The sequence below is a fragment of the Delphinus delphis genome, chromosome 1 (genome assembly GCF_949987515.2).
Source record: "Delphinus delphis chromosome 1, mDelDel1.2, whole genome shotgun sequence".
In the NCBI taxonomy this organism is placed as follows: domain Eukaryota; kingdom Metazoa; phylum Chordata; class Mammalia; order Artiodactyla; family Delphinidae; genus Delphinus; species Delphinus delphis.
In genome coordinates, this window is record NC_082683.1 from 151,902,961 (window position 1) to 151,920,033 (window position 17,073).

Below are 17,073 nucleotides of genomic sequence, written 5' to 3' on the forward strand. Positions count from 1 at the left end.
GCCACCTTGCACACAAAGCTGGAGTCTTGCTCTCCCCCTCTCCCTGAGCCATTGTCTCCGGGGAGGGGCTCAGGAGCTCTGGGCAGAAGCACCATCCGTCCCTTCACAGCCGTTTGCTGGGACCAGCCCAGAAGGAAGGCAGGGAGGGCACAGCCAAAGGAGACGGGCATAGCTGTGCCTTTTGCCTTTTACTCTTTTTTACTTCAAGTCAGGTGTGGAGAGGTGGGAGGCAGGATGCAAGGGGTGGGGGTGGAGCAGAGAGTTGGCGGGGACTCAACGTGTTAGAAGACAAAGTTTGTCATTTGGGAGCAAAACAAATCCAGGAAGAGAGAGAACCAGTCTTTTGGGTTTAGATGTCTCTTGTCCCCTTGCCCCCAACTGCCCATTCAGGACCCTCATTCCCTCCAAATATTAGGCCTCTTTGACCCAGACACCTTCTCATGACAAGTCAGACTTGTGCAGGGAATGTGGACAAGAGTTTCTTGGCTTCGTTGGAGGAGGTGCTAAGACGGAATTTTCTCAGCTGATTCTGTGTGTGTGTGTGTGTGTGTGTGTGTGGTGTGTACTCATGCGTGCACAAAAAAATGAAAGACTGATTTGTCTCCAAAGCAGAACTGTTGACTTTACCCCCTCTTAGCCAGGAACCCTTTTGTCCCCCTGCCTCTTTCTTGGGAGGAAAAAGGTTCCATGACATAATGGTAATGGTAGGCAGCCCTGGAGGAGTCTGTTGGGTAGGAACAGCATGCTCCCTGTGCCAGTCTTGAGAGATAAGGCAAACCCAACCCCCGTGGCTTTCAGCTGTGGTGCTTCCTCCGGCTAAGCTGCCCACAGGCAGACAGAAACCAGGCACAATAAGGGGGAGGTGCCAGCCACCAGACCCAGTGGGACAGGAGCAAAAGATGCCAAGCTTCTGGGCATGTGAGCCAACAAAGAGGGGGAAGTCGGGACTGGGAGAGGAGCCGGCTACTTTCCGTGTTCTGCCTCGTACTAAGAGTTAGCCACACGTAAGACTAGCCACCCTCTGTCCTCACACTCCCAGGAGAAGCAGCCCAGAGGAATTGGTATTCCCAGGCAGGCAGGGCTTCGTGGGCATACAACCTGCGCAGTTGCTCTGTGTCCTCAGAAGGGTTTGGTTTAATGTCCTTCTGTCACCATCCTGAACTTCTTAAGTTTTGAGCAAGGAGCCCTGCGTTTTTATTTTGCTCTGGGCCCTGCCAAGTATATAGCCAGAGCTATTCCCAGGCCAGCCACAAGGGGCAGCAGCAGGATGGTGTTCATATGCTCCAACAGGCACAGGCGGACTCACCTGTTACTCAGGTGTCACTTACCAAGACTGGCTTCTGTCCTGACCGGGACCAGTACAGCATCCCTTTTCCTTTCTTCCCCTCTACCCTCCTCCCAAAGCGTCTGTTTCTTCTTGTCTTAGCAACCCTGCCTAGTCTTCCTTCAAGGCTACTGCGTGGCATGGGGACAGGGGAGGGGCCAGCAGTGTCCCTTACCTGGTCCCCCCCCACACTTTCCTTTTCTTCCCAAGTTCTTCTTTCCATTACCTGGGCTCCAGGCAGGGTCTAGGTCTGGGAGTGCCTCTTCCATTCCTCTGAGATCGTCTCCCCTCCCCTCTCTAAGCCACGGTTATCAATGGACACACTCTGGCACCAGCTTCATGTGCTATTTGTTTAGGAGCAGATTGTATCCCTGTGATTACCACAGGCTCCAGGCTGGGTGGGGGCCGGGGTGGGGACAGGGGAAGTGCAAGGGAAGGAAGACTCCTGAGCCTGCTGTCCTCGGTGGCGGCAGTTCCTCTTCCCTCTCTTCCCCTCTGTGCTGGCTCCTCCCACTGTGGACCGCAGGACCCTGCAGACCATGCAGCCGACCTTTCTGCTCTTCCTCCCTCCAGCCTCTCCAGAAGTTGGCCAATCCAAGAAGGAAAATGAGGCAGGAAGGAGGGACAGTTCCTTGTTCTTTCACCTTTTCCAACCTCCGTGATCCTCTCTGTAACCTTTCCCAGTTGCCTCCCCCAGTAGGGCTGTTAGTAACAATATTTTCAAGCCCTGGAGGGGAGTCTTAATGCATATATTTTATTATTTTTTTTTATTTTTTTGCGGTACGTGGGCCTCTCACCGTTGTGGCCTCTCCTGTTGCGGAGCACGGGCTCCGGACGCGCAGGCTCAGCGGCCATGGCTCACAGGCCCAGCCGCTCCGCAGCATGTGGGATCTTCCCGGACTGGGGCACGAACCTGCGTCCCCTGCATCAGCAGGCGGACTCCCAACCACTGCGCCACCAGGGAAGCCCAATGCATATATTTTAAAATGATGTATTATCCAAATTAATTTTGATTGGTCTTTGGAATGTATCATTTGATTTTAGATTTTTAACTTTTTTGTTGTTGTTGGTAGCAGATTTCCTTTTTTTTTTTTTGGCTTAGCTGAGGACTGTAAGAGAACTTGCATTTCCTGAGGACACTGAACACATATCAGCTGGAGGAAGGACAGACTGGTTTGGAGTTACGTGTTTTATAGAGTCCAAAAAGATTAGAACTGGAAGGTGGCTTAGGGAACATCTAGCCCAGTGCTATCCGATAGAATACTCCACAGTGGTGGAACATGCTACAACTGTCCTGTCCAGTTAGGTGGCCTCTAGGCATGGTGGCTCTTGAGCTGTGGCTAGCATGATGGAGAAACTGAAATTTTAATTTTATTTAGTTTTAATTAATGAAAATGTAAATAGCCACATATGACTAGCAGCTACTAAACTGGATGGAATAGTACTCCTTGTTTTATTTCATTCCTTTATCTTATAAATGATTATAACATCAGCCACTGACTGAGAAACTGTTATGTGCCAAGCATTCTCCTAGGTGCTTTAAATATGTGATCTTGTTTAATCCTCCCAGCAATGTGGTATCATTCCATGTTACAGATGGGGAAACTGAGGCCCAGAAAAGTAAAGAGGTCAGTACTGCTCAGCCACAGCCATGTGCCAGCCGTTCTTTGTTTTCATGTTACAGCTCTCTTCAAAAGTTCTCCAAGTCCTTTCCCTTCCAGGTCTCACTTTCCCTCTCTGGGATGTCAAGGGAGCTCACAATGATTTTTCTCAGCACACAGAGGTGGAGACAACAACGTCTCTCTCCAGACACCGTCATTTCCTGGCTGGTTCCACTGGTGGCCCTTGTCCTCAAGCTCCTTTTGGATCTTTTCTACAGCAGACAGCAATCCGGGGAGATTCCTCTGCCCTTTGAGCCCTTAGCAAGCTCCCTGAGTACATGGGAAGTTCCAGATTCCTCACTCCCTACAGAAGGAGGCGTTCAAAATTCCCCACAATCCATCTGCATCCCTGCTCACCCGTTACTCCCAGTCTAGGAGAGACAAGAAGCTGAGCCCTCTCAGGGGGCAGGTGAGAAGCAGTGCTCACACTAGAGCTTTGCTGCCATCCCACCTGCCTTTGCATCCACACCCCATGCGGCCCTCCGAGGTGGGGGCCTCCTTCTCCCAAAGCAGTCGCGGAGGCTCCTGCCTTCCTGCTCCCATTGATTTATTGCTCTCTTCTTCCCCAGACAAAGCCTCTGCTCAGTAGACTCTTACAGAGTCTGGCTGGCCAGTAGGAAGTGAGAGGGGAGAGGAGGGGCCATGGAGCAGACGGAACCCACCCATTGGATTCCCTTGTGAGAGGATTCAAGGCTGAGCTCTCCTGCCTCGCAGTAGCAATTCAACGTCCCAGAGCAGAACAGCACATGTTCCCTCCTCCCACTGTGGTCAGACCACTGGCCTGCCTCTAAGCCACTCCACCAGACAGCCATTCAGTGTCTGGGTGTGAGGTGCCGGCCAGGCACAGTGACCAAGAAGGTCCAGGTTGTAAGCAGTTTGTGTGTGGCTGCCCCTCCACACCTCTGCACCCAGGCAGGTGTGGTCGGACTAACATTTTTGGGTACCTCCCACCCTACATCACACACAGTGCCCAGACCTGTAGCCCGTGGGGGTTAGCAGCAAGAGGGTTTGTGACTTCACCCCTGTGTTCTTGCAGCGGGCCTTGTGGAGCTGTAGTCTCCCCCCTGAACCATGAGGCTCTCTTCTCTCCCGGAGATGAGGAGCTCAGGTTGGAGAAGTAGCAGGGCCTGGAGACAACCAAGGAGACGGGAACTTTGTCTTGTCTCTCTTGTCACTATAGCTGGGGCAGTGACTCTCGGCTCCCCTGACTCTGGAATGGGCCTTGCCTTCTTCCCAGTGCAAGGACCACAGACCACATGAGTTTAATGGTTTCCCTGTGTTTACCCCTTCAGAGCATCATCACCTTTCTTCCTCTGCTGTCTAGTCTGGTAGGAAATTTGTGTTGTCTTCTAAACAGGCCACCACTTATTACTACTGTTTCATTCCTAAAACGAGGAAACTGAGCCATGGAAGAGCTTGACGCCCACAGATTGCTGGATTGGGAACCAAGAAGGCATTTGTAGCTTTTGAGGGTGTGGAAGGAGGGGCACCAGCCCAGCTGCATTACTCTCCAAACACTCACTTTGTACAATTCGTTCCCTGGGGGTGGGTGGGGTGACTGCTGTCTGTGGGACACCAGGACCAAATCTGCTGAGCTAGGAATGAGGAAGGTTGGCTCGAGTGACCTTCCATAGGCCTAGAAGCAGACAGCTGGGCTTCCTCAGTCTCTGAAGGGTAAGGGTTTGGGATTTGGCTCAGAGCTTGGCGGTGGGGTGTGTGTGTGTCGGGGGGGGGGGGTGGTAATTAATTATTGCTCTGCCCGTTACCTCTTGGGCCTCTTTCCAGTTGCTGACTGTCGGAGAAAGCAGCTTGGAGGCTGAGGGGAGGGGACTGGAGCCCTTTTCCCTCTGCTTCTATCTGCCTTAGCTGGGGGCCACTCAGGGGAAGGATGAGAGAAGGAAAATGTGGAGCTGGAGCCGTAGAGAGCTCCCGTTTCTCCTTTCATTTCCTTTTCCCCTGAGCAGGGACAGCACAGAGGCACAAGGGCAAGGAGCCTGAGGAACCCCAGGGAGCTGGGTTGCCCCAGTTTTCCAAGTTGGGCCAGCGTGTGAGGGGGGAAATGCCTCTCGAGCTGCCTGAGATGACTTCTGTGCTCAGAATCACAGTTCTTAACACCTGGAAGGGCCGTCGGTGTTCAGATAGTTAAGGAATGGTCATCCCAGCAATGACACTCAGTAATTTATCAACCAGAAAGGACACTGGCCTGGAGTCCTGGAGGGCCCCAAGGTGTCTCTGGATCACATAGACGAGGGGAGGGCCAGTTATTAAAATATTGAAATTCATCCTTATTGGAAGAGTAGCCCTTTACCAACCAATATGGAAGAACTTCAGCATTTTAATAACTGGCATGGTTATGCTGAGTATCCACTCTGTTTATCTTTATTTTTCAGAAGACAAGTGGAGTTCCATAAAGTAAAATAATCAGTTTGAAGATAAGATCATCCAGGTTGGGGTAGATCAGCATGAAGATTCCCCATGAACTTCCCCTGAGTGATATCTGTACTCTCCCCCTCACCAGACACACACACACTACACATAAACACACACGCACGCGCTCACATACACACAGTGAAGCATTGCCCTGATTAAAGAGTACACAAGGCCCCCATACCCTTACCTGCAGTTGTAAGCTTGAATGTCCAGGCTCAGGAGATTATATAGTGAGAGACTAGAGAAGGACGTCCACCTAGGATGGAAGGGAGGAAGCCTGGATCTGGATCCCTGATTTGTAATTTCCATCCCTTGGCTACTGAGCCAGCTTTTCTGCTTTCTACCTGAGGTAGGGGCCAAACTCAGGTAAAATTCCCCCAGTGTTCCATGATTGGTCATAGCAGGGAAGGAAAAGGTGTTTTGACCCTTTGGGGCAGGGAAGGGGCTGTGAGGACAGACAGACTTTAGCAGGAAGGAGAGCAGCCTGAGCCTTATCTCCTAGGCACTCAGCCCAGTAGCCAGCATTTTTGGATGTTCCAAGCTTACTTGGAGAAGACACTCTAATCTTGCCAGTTTGGAAATGACTGTGGCGCAGGAGGAGGGCTGGAGCGAGGGCAGGGAGGAGAGAAGAGAGTAAATGCAAGTACAGGGCTGACAGCTGTGTCCCTAGAGCCTGCAGGACTGGTATTTTGATCTGTTGGCAGCATTTGGAAAAAAGACAGTGTCAGGTAGAGGGGCCTTTCCCACTTGCAAATACCTAGAGGTGCCACCAGGGCCGACCCCTTTCTACCTCCCCTTTGTGTGGCTGCAGAGGGATTTGGGTGGGGAGAACTTGGCTAGGAAGTGTACTTTTTCCTAGGAATGACGGGGGTTGGTGGGAGTCTCAGGAATCAGGCACATCAGGATTGTTGAGAATGTAAACCAAGTTGTTTTTTCATTGGGAGAGAAAGGTAGAACACATAAAGCTCCTTGAAAATGATGATGAGATCCAGAGGGGAGGTGGAGAGCAGGAGTCAAAAGTCTCCCCACCTTCGCCTCCTTTGTCGGCTGCAGAAATCCTCCCTGGTGTGTGGACAGTCTGAGCTCGGAATTTGCTAGCTGGGGGAGAAGGAAGTGGGAGGCATGGGCCATAGCAGCCCTCCTTCCCACTCGCCTCACAGTCCTCTATCTAATGAGCGATAATGCCAGAAGCCAAAGCCTTGTCTGGATGGGAAAGCCTGGCGGGGCTCATTCTCAGGAGCTCTGGGGACGCCGCAGCTTGGTGTCCTGCAGATAACCAAGAGGGGCCCAGGGTGGAAGGAGTTGAATGTATCTCTCTAGTCCTTCAGTATTTATCACGGTGGGACCTCTGGGTGTCCATCCTGAGTGTGTGGTGCGTGTGTGTGCACACATGTGCAGACATGCATGTCTGCAAAGAGTCACGAAGACCCGGGTTGATTTTGCTCCTTTTGACTGTGTAGTGCCAGGTATCACTCCAGATAGATACCGATTCTCGGGGAGGACGTTTGGAGATGAATCAGTACACAGTTACCTCCATAGTGAGGCTGTCACTAGCACCTGAAGTTAGAGGCTGCAGGTGTTTGTAGAACTGTAGAAAAGCCCAAACTAGATGGAGGACAAACGCTTGGAAAACGGAGAGGATCTACCTCTTTTCTTTGCAATTGATTGGTTTTGGCACTTCTGGAATGCCAGTCCCCGCATTCCCAGCCCCTGCTCCATCCACTGCCATCTTAAGCCTGAGACTGTGTGTTTTTCATTTTCTAGCTCCAGTACCTAGCATATTTCTTGATTTTTTTTAATATTTAAATATTTACTTATTTATTTATTTATCTATCTATCTATTTATTTATTTATCTGGTTGAGCTGGGTCTTAGTTGTGGCAGGCCTCAGTTGTGGCAGGTGGGCTCCTTAGTTACAGCACATGGGCTCCTTAGTTGTGGCATGTGAACTCTTAGTTGCAGCATGCATGTGGGATCTAGTTCCCTAACCCAGCCTCCCTGCATTGGGAGTGTGGAGTCTTACCGACTGCGCCGCCAGGGAAGTCCCTCTTGATTTGTTTTTAAGCAGAATAATCATAGGCATTATCTCTTGTGCATAAAATAGTTCACATTTTGAAAGTTTCCAGTTATTATTTCATAGAATTAGAAAGTACCTCATTTGCATGTGAGAAAACTAAGGGCCAAAGAAGTCAAGTCACCCTCATGTTGGACCTTGGACTGAAAGCCCGGTGTTGCCAATTCTCTTCTCACTGACGGCACTGCCATTGGGGCCACCTTCATAGGTACCGTGGATAGGGGAACACCTAGTGGGCAACTCGGGAGTTTAGGGTTGCTCCTGTCTTCATAGCAAAATCTCCTTTATTGCTTGAGATTCCCCCTTCCCTTGGGTGGAATTCAAGGAGTCCATTTGGAGATGGATTCATAACCATTTGTTCTTGAGAAATGGAGGCCTTTGACATCCCAAAAGAAAGGGAAGAGGAGAGGGAAAAAAAAAACCTGATTACCTGTCCCTGTTTCCCTTTTTTAATGTTCCATACCTGGTAAGTTCTTCCTGGTGTCTAACCTAATGAAAACCTGTCATCTGTGCAGTTTAGTGGCAAAGGAAAGAAACTCCAGCCAGGCATTCTGTGTGCTCACTTAATCCTGAGGATTTCAGAGCTCTCGACAAGCAGGGGAAACCCTTGAGCCTTCCTTCCTCCTCCTGTGCTATCTTCAGTGGGCATGGGAGAAGTAATTTAACTTGCAAGTTAAGCAAAGGCTGTGGGAGGCCCCTGAGCTCAAATTGAAGGGAAAGGGATATTTTTGCCTTCTAGAGGAAGAAAACTCATTTCCCAAGGCACCTCCACCCCTCCTTCTGTGCAGATGAGCTTAATTTTCTTCCCCTCCTAATGAAGATGGATCAAAGCCAAGCTATATATTCAAGGGGGAGCCAGGCAGGGGAGCTAAGTGAAGGGGTGAGGGGACAAAAACAGAGCTGCTCTCATGGAGAGGAAGTAATTAATTTTAAGAGAGAGCAAAGATAGGGAAGCCCTTGGTAATAGAATGTTAAACTCCAAATGCAGGTGGCTAAAAATTAAATCAGAGCATATGGAGTTTCTTTTGTTCATTCATTCATTCACTTATTCATTCAACAAATATTTATTGGGTACCTACTGTGCACAGGCAGAGACCCCAAGCGGGCATCAGGAGAGGGCCCAGCTCTCCATAACCACAGCAGGGCTCCAGTAACTGGATTAGGGACTGGAGAGGTGGGATCTGGAAAGTGAAGCCACTTGTCATCAGGATAAAGCATTTGCAGATGTACCACTAAATGGCTGAATATATTGACCTTTGGATTTAGGATTAGTTGCTTAAGTATCAGCAGCTGTTGACCCCAGCTATATCCACCCAGCTTGACTCATCACGGGTTAAATCATTATGTTGTCCTTTTCCATTCACTGATTGCTTTGTTCTCTGACTGAGTTCTGTCCTCAATCCAAAAAATTAGATTAGCTCCTCCCTTTCAGTGTCTGTTGACATCACAAAATTGCCATAACAACAGACTATGATGTCACCAGAATGCCTGGTGCTGCTGAAAGGAACCACATTGGTCAGAAAGGATTCTGTCATCCAAAGATAAAAATGGAATGATATCAAAAGCCAGAGGAACTGAAATTTGATATCAGAAAAGAACATCTAGGCAGTATAAGATAACAGTGGGTCCGGAGCTTCCTTTCCTGGAACCCTTCACAAACAAACAAGGCACTTACTGAGACTGATTGGAGAGCAGGCTTGCCTGGAGGCAGGGGCTTGGAAGAGATGACCTTCAGAAGCCCCTTGCGTGGAGGGCCCTAAGACACAGAGGACGTTAGGAAAAGGAGAGATGTGACCATCTTGGATCTCTGGAGAGTTCAGAGTAGCTAACAACGATGCAAACCTCCCTGCCCCGAGCAGATCTGACAGTTTCCAGCTGGAATTTATTACATTGCAGCTGGGCAGATTTACAGAAATAAACACATGGTGACCCCGTCTGAGCCTCATTTGCTACCCTCTTCCTCCTAAGATTTGGGAAGAAGCTTTTCTTCCATTTCACCCGAGCAGAGAAGCCAGTCCTCGCCACCAGCTCTGGCTCCGTGACACCCACGCCCATGTGCTTCACTTGCCCTTCATCTGCTGGGCCACCCCAAGAGGAGGGCAAGCAACCTGGGGCTGTGTCTAAAGGGAGTGTGTAGGGGGGTGCTGCAGACAAGCTTCGTGTTCATGATGCTCCTGTCCGTACAGAAGGCTGGGCAGGCTGGGAGGAGAGAGAGCTTCCCAGCATCGGCAGCAACGACAATAGCAGCACGTGAATCTGGAGGCTCATTTAACCCTTGGGCCCACTGGGTCGGAAGGGTCTCTCTGAAGCAAGTGGATTTCAGCCCAAGGGCCTGTGTTCTGGGCGAGGGGAGGCAGGGAGGGCTGTCTTCCTGCAGGTTGGGCTGGCATGGGTTTCTGCCGTGCAGATGGGAATACAGCCCCAGACTCCTCCGTCTGCCCAGCTACTCTGTGTCCTTAGCTCGGTGAGGTCAGACTACCTGGAAGTTGTACACCTGCTCCGTGTACTCCGTCTCTCCATTTTTGCATTTTCTCCTTGGGCACCTGAACTGAGAAGATGTCATCCCCTGCTCACTTATTCTGCCTCTGGCACTCTGCCGGGCAGCGTTCTGTCTGAATGCTGGGAAGCTGCAGGCCCCCTAGGGCACCTGGGCACCCCTACCACCAAGGGGCCCTCCCCCTTCCTGGTGCTGGAGCCAGGAGGAGGGGAAAGAGCAGCGCCTGCCGCTGCCACGTGCACCTGGAGCTCAGCCACGGCACGGCGAGCCAGACCGGAGGACTTACTTCTCAGAGGGATGGTACGAGCAGGGTGGCTGGTGGGTTCTCTGAGGCTGCCAAACAGGGGACAAAGCTGCCTAAAAGATGTTGAAGTTTCGAGCTGATCGACGGGTCAGGTAGGGATTTCTTCAGTGGGCTGTGAGTCAAGTGAAGTGAGAGCTGAGTGGGCAGGTCACTGGATCCGGGGGCGGCAGAGTGAGGGGCCTGCCCCGTGTGACCTGGAGAAGGGAGAGCCGTTAGGTCAATGGTTGCTGCATTGCAGTGCTTGTGAAGGGGAAGCTGTTTTGAAATTGGTAGCGCCGGGATGGAGCGAGGACATCATTTGTAGGGGTTACTGGGTAGGAGAGTCTGGGGCAGGAAGAAATTTGGTGTCCTCTGAAAGACTTGTACCAGCTGACAGCAGACTGTGTGTGTGCCTCTGTGTGTGTCTGTCTCTCCGTCCATCAATCCATCTGTACCAGTGCCTGCAGGAAAGGTTCCAGCCGAGCTGGCACAGGGATTGTGTACAGCAGAATGGGCCGAAGGGGACGGAATGGGTGGAGGGGTGTCGGGGGGCAGGTGATCTGTGCCACTGGGAAACAGCAGAGACCTTGGTGCCTCAGAAATCTTAGCTGTCACAGACTGCCTGCCCCCACCCCTAGATGAGGCAGAGCCAGGGATGAGGGTGACTGGAAACGGCTACTGTTCCTTGCAAAGATCCCCTGGGGTTAAGTTGAGGAGAGCATCCTTATTGGACCTGGGAAGAAGGGAGGAGTAGAGTTTGAGAAGCAGGGAGCGGGTTATCAATGTGCTAGAGTTAGAACCCAGGCCGAATAGACACTGGCCAGATTTAGGGTCCTGGCTGCAAAACCAGATTTCCACAGAGGCTGTGGCCACTGCCCACTGGGCTTCTGTCTCCCACATGTCTTTGGATTCGATCTGAACATGACTGGTTTGGAAGCTGAAAAAATACCCTCCGATATGATCTTTAGCTTCAGCAGACATCTTAAGGGCTGGGAAGCGTCCTTGGCGATGGAAGGGTGCTCTCCAAAAGGTTGTTTTACTTCTCTCATGCAGCTGAAGGGACCACACTGTTTTCCCCTGGTGCTAGCTAACCTGCCACTTGCCAAGCAGAGCGCTGGCCCTTTGCTGTGGGCGTGCGTGGTGGCCTGGTACTAAGACCCACCAGCCGCCGTGCAGCCTTGGTAGGCTCTGTGCAGGCACCAGCTTCTGGGGGTGGACTGAGCATGCTCTGGGCTCTCACAGTATCTCCCAAGAGGGGTAGGTGAAGAGGACCTTAAAATTGTTCCAGCCCCCCGCTGGCTGCACGCTTGAATCTCCCACAGCTTTCTTGCCAGGTGGCCCTCTGCTTTCAGAAATCATCTCAAACTGCTGCCATGTATGGCTTAGACCCTCTGCACCAGCCCCTCCCTAAGCTCTGTCCGCTGCCCTTCTCCCTTACCTCCCTGCAGAGCCACCGGGAGCTAGCGTGGAAGCCAGCCAGCCAGAAGAGCCACAGCTCCCAAGGGAGCCTCCCATCTGCCTCTGCACAGACCCCGGCCCTGGCCCATGTTCGCCCCTGCTTCCTGGCAGGCTGTCCGCACTACCCTCCCCGGCCACAGCATCCCTTAATTAGATCTGACTGAGAGCCAGCACTCACCTCCATGCTGGACAGCTCCTGAGGTGTCGGCTAGTCAGGTAGCCCCTAGACGGGGAGGCCCTGGACTTGGGGTGTGAGTGGAGCCCAGCCCAAGCTCAAGGATGGAATTTCTGGATGTCTCATTTCATTTGAAGAAAGAGATAGAGCAGGAGAGGAAGGAGTCCAAGGTTGCAAGAGAAATCTTTTAGCAAATAATGAGTGAGCGGTTTTTATGTGGAGCCCTGGCAGGAGTTGTCCCTGGGAGGAAACCAGCCAAACACCAAGTCTTGACTATTGGAGCCCCTCCCCGCCCCCCACATACATGCCCAGGATGGCCACTGAAAGGGTTAAGTGGGGTTTCTTTCCAGCCTGGGGATCTCTAGTAAGTAATTAACACTGTCAGAAAGACATCTTCCTGCCCCCTCCCCTCCCCTCCCCTCCCCTCCCCTCCCCAAATGACCTTCTACAGCCCAGCCCTCTGTCTTGCGGCTTACGGTCCCACTGGAGGACAGAGCAACGAGCTCCTGTGTGGTCGCCATCCCTGTCACTGCCTAGGGCCTGTCCACCCTTTAGCCTGTGTCTCTGCCTTCTTCATCTTGACCACAGCTTCTCTCTCTCTTTTGCCTCCACAGCCATAATGAAAGACGGAACACATTTCTACACCCACTGACCGGCCAGGTCCCAGAGGAAAACAAAAAGTTTGACTTGAAAATGTACGTTTACCCCTTACTTGCTGTTTGGCCTTTCTGTCCTTAACCACCATCATCCCGCTGCCTCTGTGTAGCTAGGAAGAGGAAGGGCAGCGGACAGAGTGGGGGTCAGAAAGGAGAGCAGGAGAGGTTTAGGGTCGCTCACCTCAGTTCTGAGGACTGGAAACTCCTGAGACCCATCTGACTTGATACCCTCAACCACTTTTTCTGGAATCTTGCAGGTCCCAGGTTAGTGCATCCCATGGGCCGAGCTAAAGGAGTGAGACATGTCTGAGGCTGGCATATCAATCACCAGGGGCCTCTGAGGAGAGCAGTGAGGGAATCCGCTATGACCACGAGAGCCAAATGCTAATTCCTCTGATGTTGGCTCAGTAAATGAAAGGAAAAAAAGATAATTAAATGACTCTCACAGGCCGAGTTCCAGAGTCCTAGGGTCTAGGATTTTAAGATAAATTTGCAGGAAAAAAAGAGGAGACTGTCCAGGGTTACTGGCATATAATCTCAGAAAAGCAGCGGCAGCCGCTGAGAGGACCCCTCGGGAGCACTGAGGGGACCTAATTTGTGCTGAATGCTGGAACGGTGAAGGGCAGGGTTGGGAAAAGGGATGGGTGGCACCCATTGTCTCTTGGTCTCACTAGTCACTTCTTTTTTGGTCAACTTGAAATCAGATCGACCTTGGACATGTCCAATAAAACAGGTGGGAAACGCCCAACTACCGCCAACAGTGACCTATCCAACCACAACATGGTGTCCGAGGTCCCTCCAGAGCGGCCCAGTGTCCGGGTAAGTCCGGTCCCCCACGCAAGCTGCTGGGGAGGAATCCTAGGAAACGTATTAGGCTGCTTACTTTTTTCTGCAGGTTCCAAAGAGCAGGTGACGTGATGCAGGAAGTGGAGAGTGGGGAGGAAAGAGGGCTCAGACCAGAACCATACAGAAGACCAACATCTAGACCAGGGGTTCTCAGCCTTAGCACTATTAGCATTGGGGGCTGGATAATTCTTTGTAGTGTGGGACCATTCTTTCTCTGTAGCATGTTGAGCAGCAGCCCTGGCCTCTACCCACTAGATGCCAGTAGCCCCCACCCTGTGACAACCAAAAATGTCTCCAGACATTGTCAAATGCCCCCTGTGGGACAAAATTGCCCCACCCTCACTGAGAACCACTGATCTAGGGGGACAGCGAAAGAAGAATAACTCATGAAGAATGGCAATTGGGTGCTCAGAAAGGAGTAGGAAGGAAGAGACCATCAGGAGGAAGTAATCAGAGAAGAATGTTGCAAAGAGGTCCAGTAAGATAAGGGCTAAAAGTATCCATGGGGTTTAGCAACATCGTGGTAATTGGAGACCCTGATAAGAGCAGTTCAGTGGCGTGAGGAGCACAGAAGACAAAGACAAGCTGGAGAGGGCTTAAGAGGAGATGGGAGGGCGGATACAGGACACTGAAGAGTAGAAAACTGCTCTTCTATGAAACTAGATAGGGCTGCGCGTAAAAAAAAAAAAAAAAGAAAGAAAGAAAGAAACTAGATAGTAAATGGGAGTGTAGTCATACAATGGAGGACTCTCCAAAAATTAAAAATGGACTGGAGCGAGCTGTATAACAAGGATGAACCTTAACAACATAATGCTGAGGAAAAAGCAAGTTGTAGGATATGAAAAACATGGTATCATTTATGTAAAATGTACAAACATGAAAAGTAATTCAGCGTTTTTATAGATAAGCTTGCAGTACAGACATATAACCATGGACAGGCATACTAATTTGTGGTCAGTGGTCACCTCTAGGAAGGAAGAAAAGGTAATGAGATTGGGGAGGGGGTTCAAAGGGAGTTTCAGCTCTATTTGTTATGTTTTATTAGGGAAAGAAAACAACATGCAGTGGTGATTTAGTCCCTTCTTTTCTGAAATGTTTGAAATATTTCAAAAAAAATTTTTTAAAGAAACTTGACCGTGAAGGGAAATGAGGTGTGGAGGGTAGCAGCTAGGAGATATGCAAGATGCAGGGAGGTTTTCTTTGTTTATTTTGTTTTGTTTCAAAGTGTTAAGGGTAGGAGGGGAATGACCCAGTAGGTAGTTTCAGGAGAAAGGGCATCGCCAATGAATCATGTTTGTGTAGAGACAGGAGTCAGGTGCAAAGGTGCTGTCAGCCTGGATAGGGGAGGAGCCCTCTTCCTGAGGCTGTGTAAGATAGGTACGTGAAACGTGGCGGTGGGGCTAGGAAGTTCAAGACGCTCCCACCTGTTGTTTTCAACTTTTACAGGGAAGTAGGAGGTAGGGTTTTCTGCTGAGAAGAGTGGGGTTGATAGAGAGGCATTGGGGGGTGGGGGGCTTCAGAATAAGCCCAAGGGTCAGTGGTCAACAAGGAACATTTGGAATATTGCCCAATAATACTGAAGGGTCATCTGAGGTCATAGACTGAATCTGTGTGGCTCTGATCCACAGGTGTGTGTGGTTTTTCTCCAGCAATGCTATGGCCTGGCAGATGGTTGCATTGACCTAAGGTTGAGGGTTGCTGGGAAGCTGTGGCAGAAAGATAAGGAGGCTAGAGTATTACTGAGGGGTTGGCAGGGGAATGGCTGAAGTGGCAGGGAGCAGCTTTTAGGCTGCAGAGAGCAGGTGAAACTATGACAGATGACGGACTGAGAGAAAAGGGAAAGATTTTAGGATTTACATATTCTGAGGGTGGTGGATGCCTGCTTCAGATGGCTGATCTCCGCCATTATATGTGGGTTTTTACAAGTAAAGTACAGAAAGTAATTTCATTTTCCAGTTTGGGAGGTACTTTATGATAAACCCCAGTTTCTTCTTTCCTTCCTTCTACAAGTATTTACTAAATGCTTATTGATAGCTGGACACCTTGCTAGGCTCTGGTGATAAAGAGATGAACAAAACAAAATTTCTCCCTACAAAGAGCTCCCAGTCTCGTACGGGAGACAGAAAGTCCACAGTTCTGTTGCAGTGCGACAGATTCTAGACTATGGGAAGTTTCTGAGAAGAGGGAGCAACAACTACTCTGGGAGAACAGGGGGGTTTCGGGGACTGAGTTGGGATTTGGTAGTGGACAAGGGAAGTGGGGTTCCCCTGCCTCCCATGGTGAGCAAAGCCCTAGGGAGATGGGAGAGAACCACTCGGAGTTTGGCATGACCAGCGGTGGTGCCTTTCCGGTGGAGTGGCAGAAAGTGGGTGGTGGCCCAGCCAGATCTTGTAGACCTGTCCTTGTGTGCTGGGCTGAGGATTGGAATTCTCTCCTAAGTGACGAGAGGTAGTGAGAAATTTTAAGCAGAAGAGATGACAACCCGTGAGGCACCAACAGCGGCATTGGAGAAGAAAGGACAGGCTTGAGATCCATTAAGAAGACAGACTTGTCAGCCCTGCGTAAATGGTGGTGTGGAGGAATGGAGGGAGGAGGGGATGGTGTGAGCTTGTTCAGAGTTCTGGTTTGGGCCACTGGGTAGATTGTGGCCCAGTCACTGAGATGAGAACTACGGAAGAACCAGTTGGTTAGAAAGAGGATGAGTTTGGTTCTGCGCTTATTTAATGCTAGTTGGACAACTAGTGCGCAAATGGACTGGGACAAATGAATCTATATCTAGATTCATTCTAGCAAATGAATCTAGATATAGATTAGGGAGTTTTCAGCATATTGCTGGCAGCTGAGGCAATGGGTATGGATGTCATTACATAGGCACAATGTATGACGAGACTAAAAGCGTAAGTTTGAGGTCTGTCAACACTTAGAGTGGAGGTGGAGATTGAGAAGGACTGGCCACAGATGCAAATATCGAAGAGTAAGGAATAGAGCCCCAGAAACCAAAAGAAGAGTTCCGGGAAGGACAGAAAGGTTCACATTATCGGTGCTTAAGAATGTCAGGGACTGAGTGGCCTGAGTTGACATTGCAGGGACCATTTCTGAAAAGAGTGGAGGAGGTTTAGGAGTAAAGGCAGGAGAGGAAGTCAGGACTCTTCCCAGCAGCCTACCTCTGAGGAGAAAGAGAGGGAAGGGAGGGAAGGTGTTACCTGACGGGGACAGCTGGTGGAGGGTGGAGGGGGCCGTCAGGTGTGTGTGAGTGCATGAGGGACAGTGAGAAGGAGGAGAGAGAACGACTGAGAGAGACAGAGACAGACAGTGAGAGAGAGACAGACAGACAGAGGGATGCTTTAAGATGAAGAGAGCTGAGCATGTTTGCTTAGGAGAAGCAGCCAGTGGAGGAGGAAAACATGAAGACAGATTTGAGAGGTTATCAATGAAGCAAGTCTCAGAGGAGACAGCAGGCTGGGCCCGATAGCCTTGGAAAGGAGGAAAACGCCTCTTCTTCTGACATTGAAGGGAAAGAGACAAGGAGAGTGGTAAGGGCAGTAATTTTCTGGGTAAAAGGGTGTGAAATTGAGGAAGCGCGTGTCTGACAACCTCAATTTTCTCTGTGGGGGCGGATCCAAGCCACTGCGGGGAAGGCAGCGGCGGGCAGGTCGCTGGGCTCGGGAGA

General features: G+C 50.6%; 1 protein-coding gene across 9 annotated transcripts in view; it reads left to right on the forward strand.

The window, feature by feature from the left end:
- PLEKHA6 (pleckstrin homology domain containing A6) overlaps positions 1-17,073 on the forward strand; it is a 57,732-nt gene that overhangs the window by 492 nt on the left and 40,167 nt on the right. For all 9 annotated transcript variants that reach the window (XM_059996207.1, XM_059996203.1, XM_059996195.1 and 6 more), the window contains exons 2-3: positions 12,516-12,596; positions 13,262-13,376. In XM_059996207.1, the coding sequence (XP_059852190.1) occupies positions 13,275-13,376 (102 nt within the window). In that variant the 5' untranslated portion in view covers positions 12,516-12,596; positions 13,262-13,274. The remainder of the gene's footprint in view (positions 1-12,515; positions 12,597-13,261; positions 13,377-17,073) is intronic.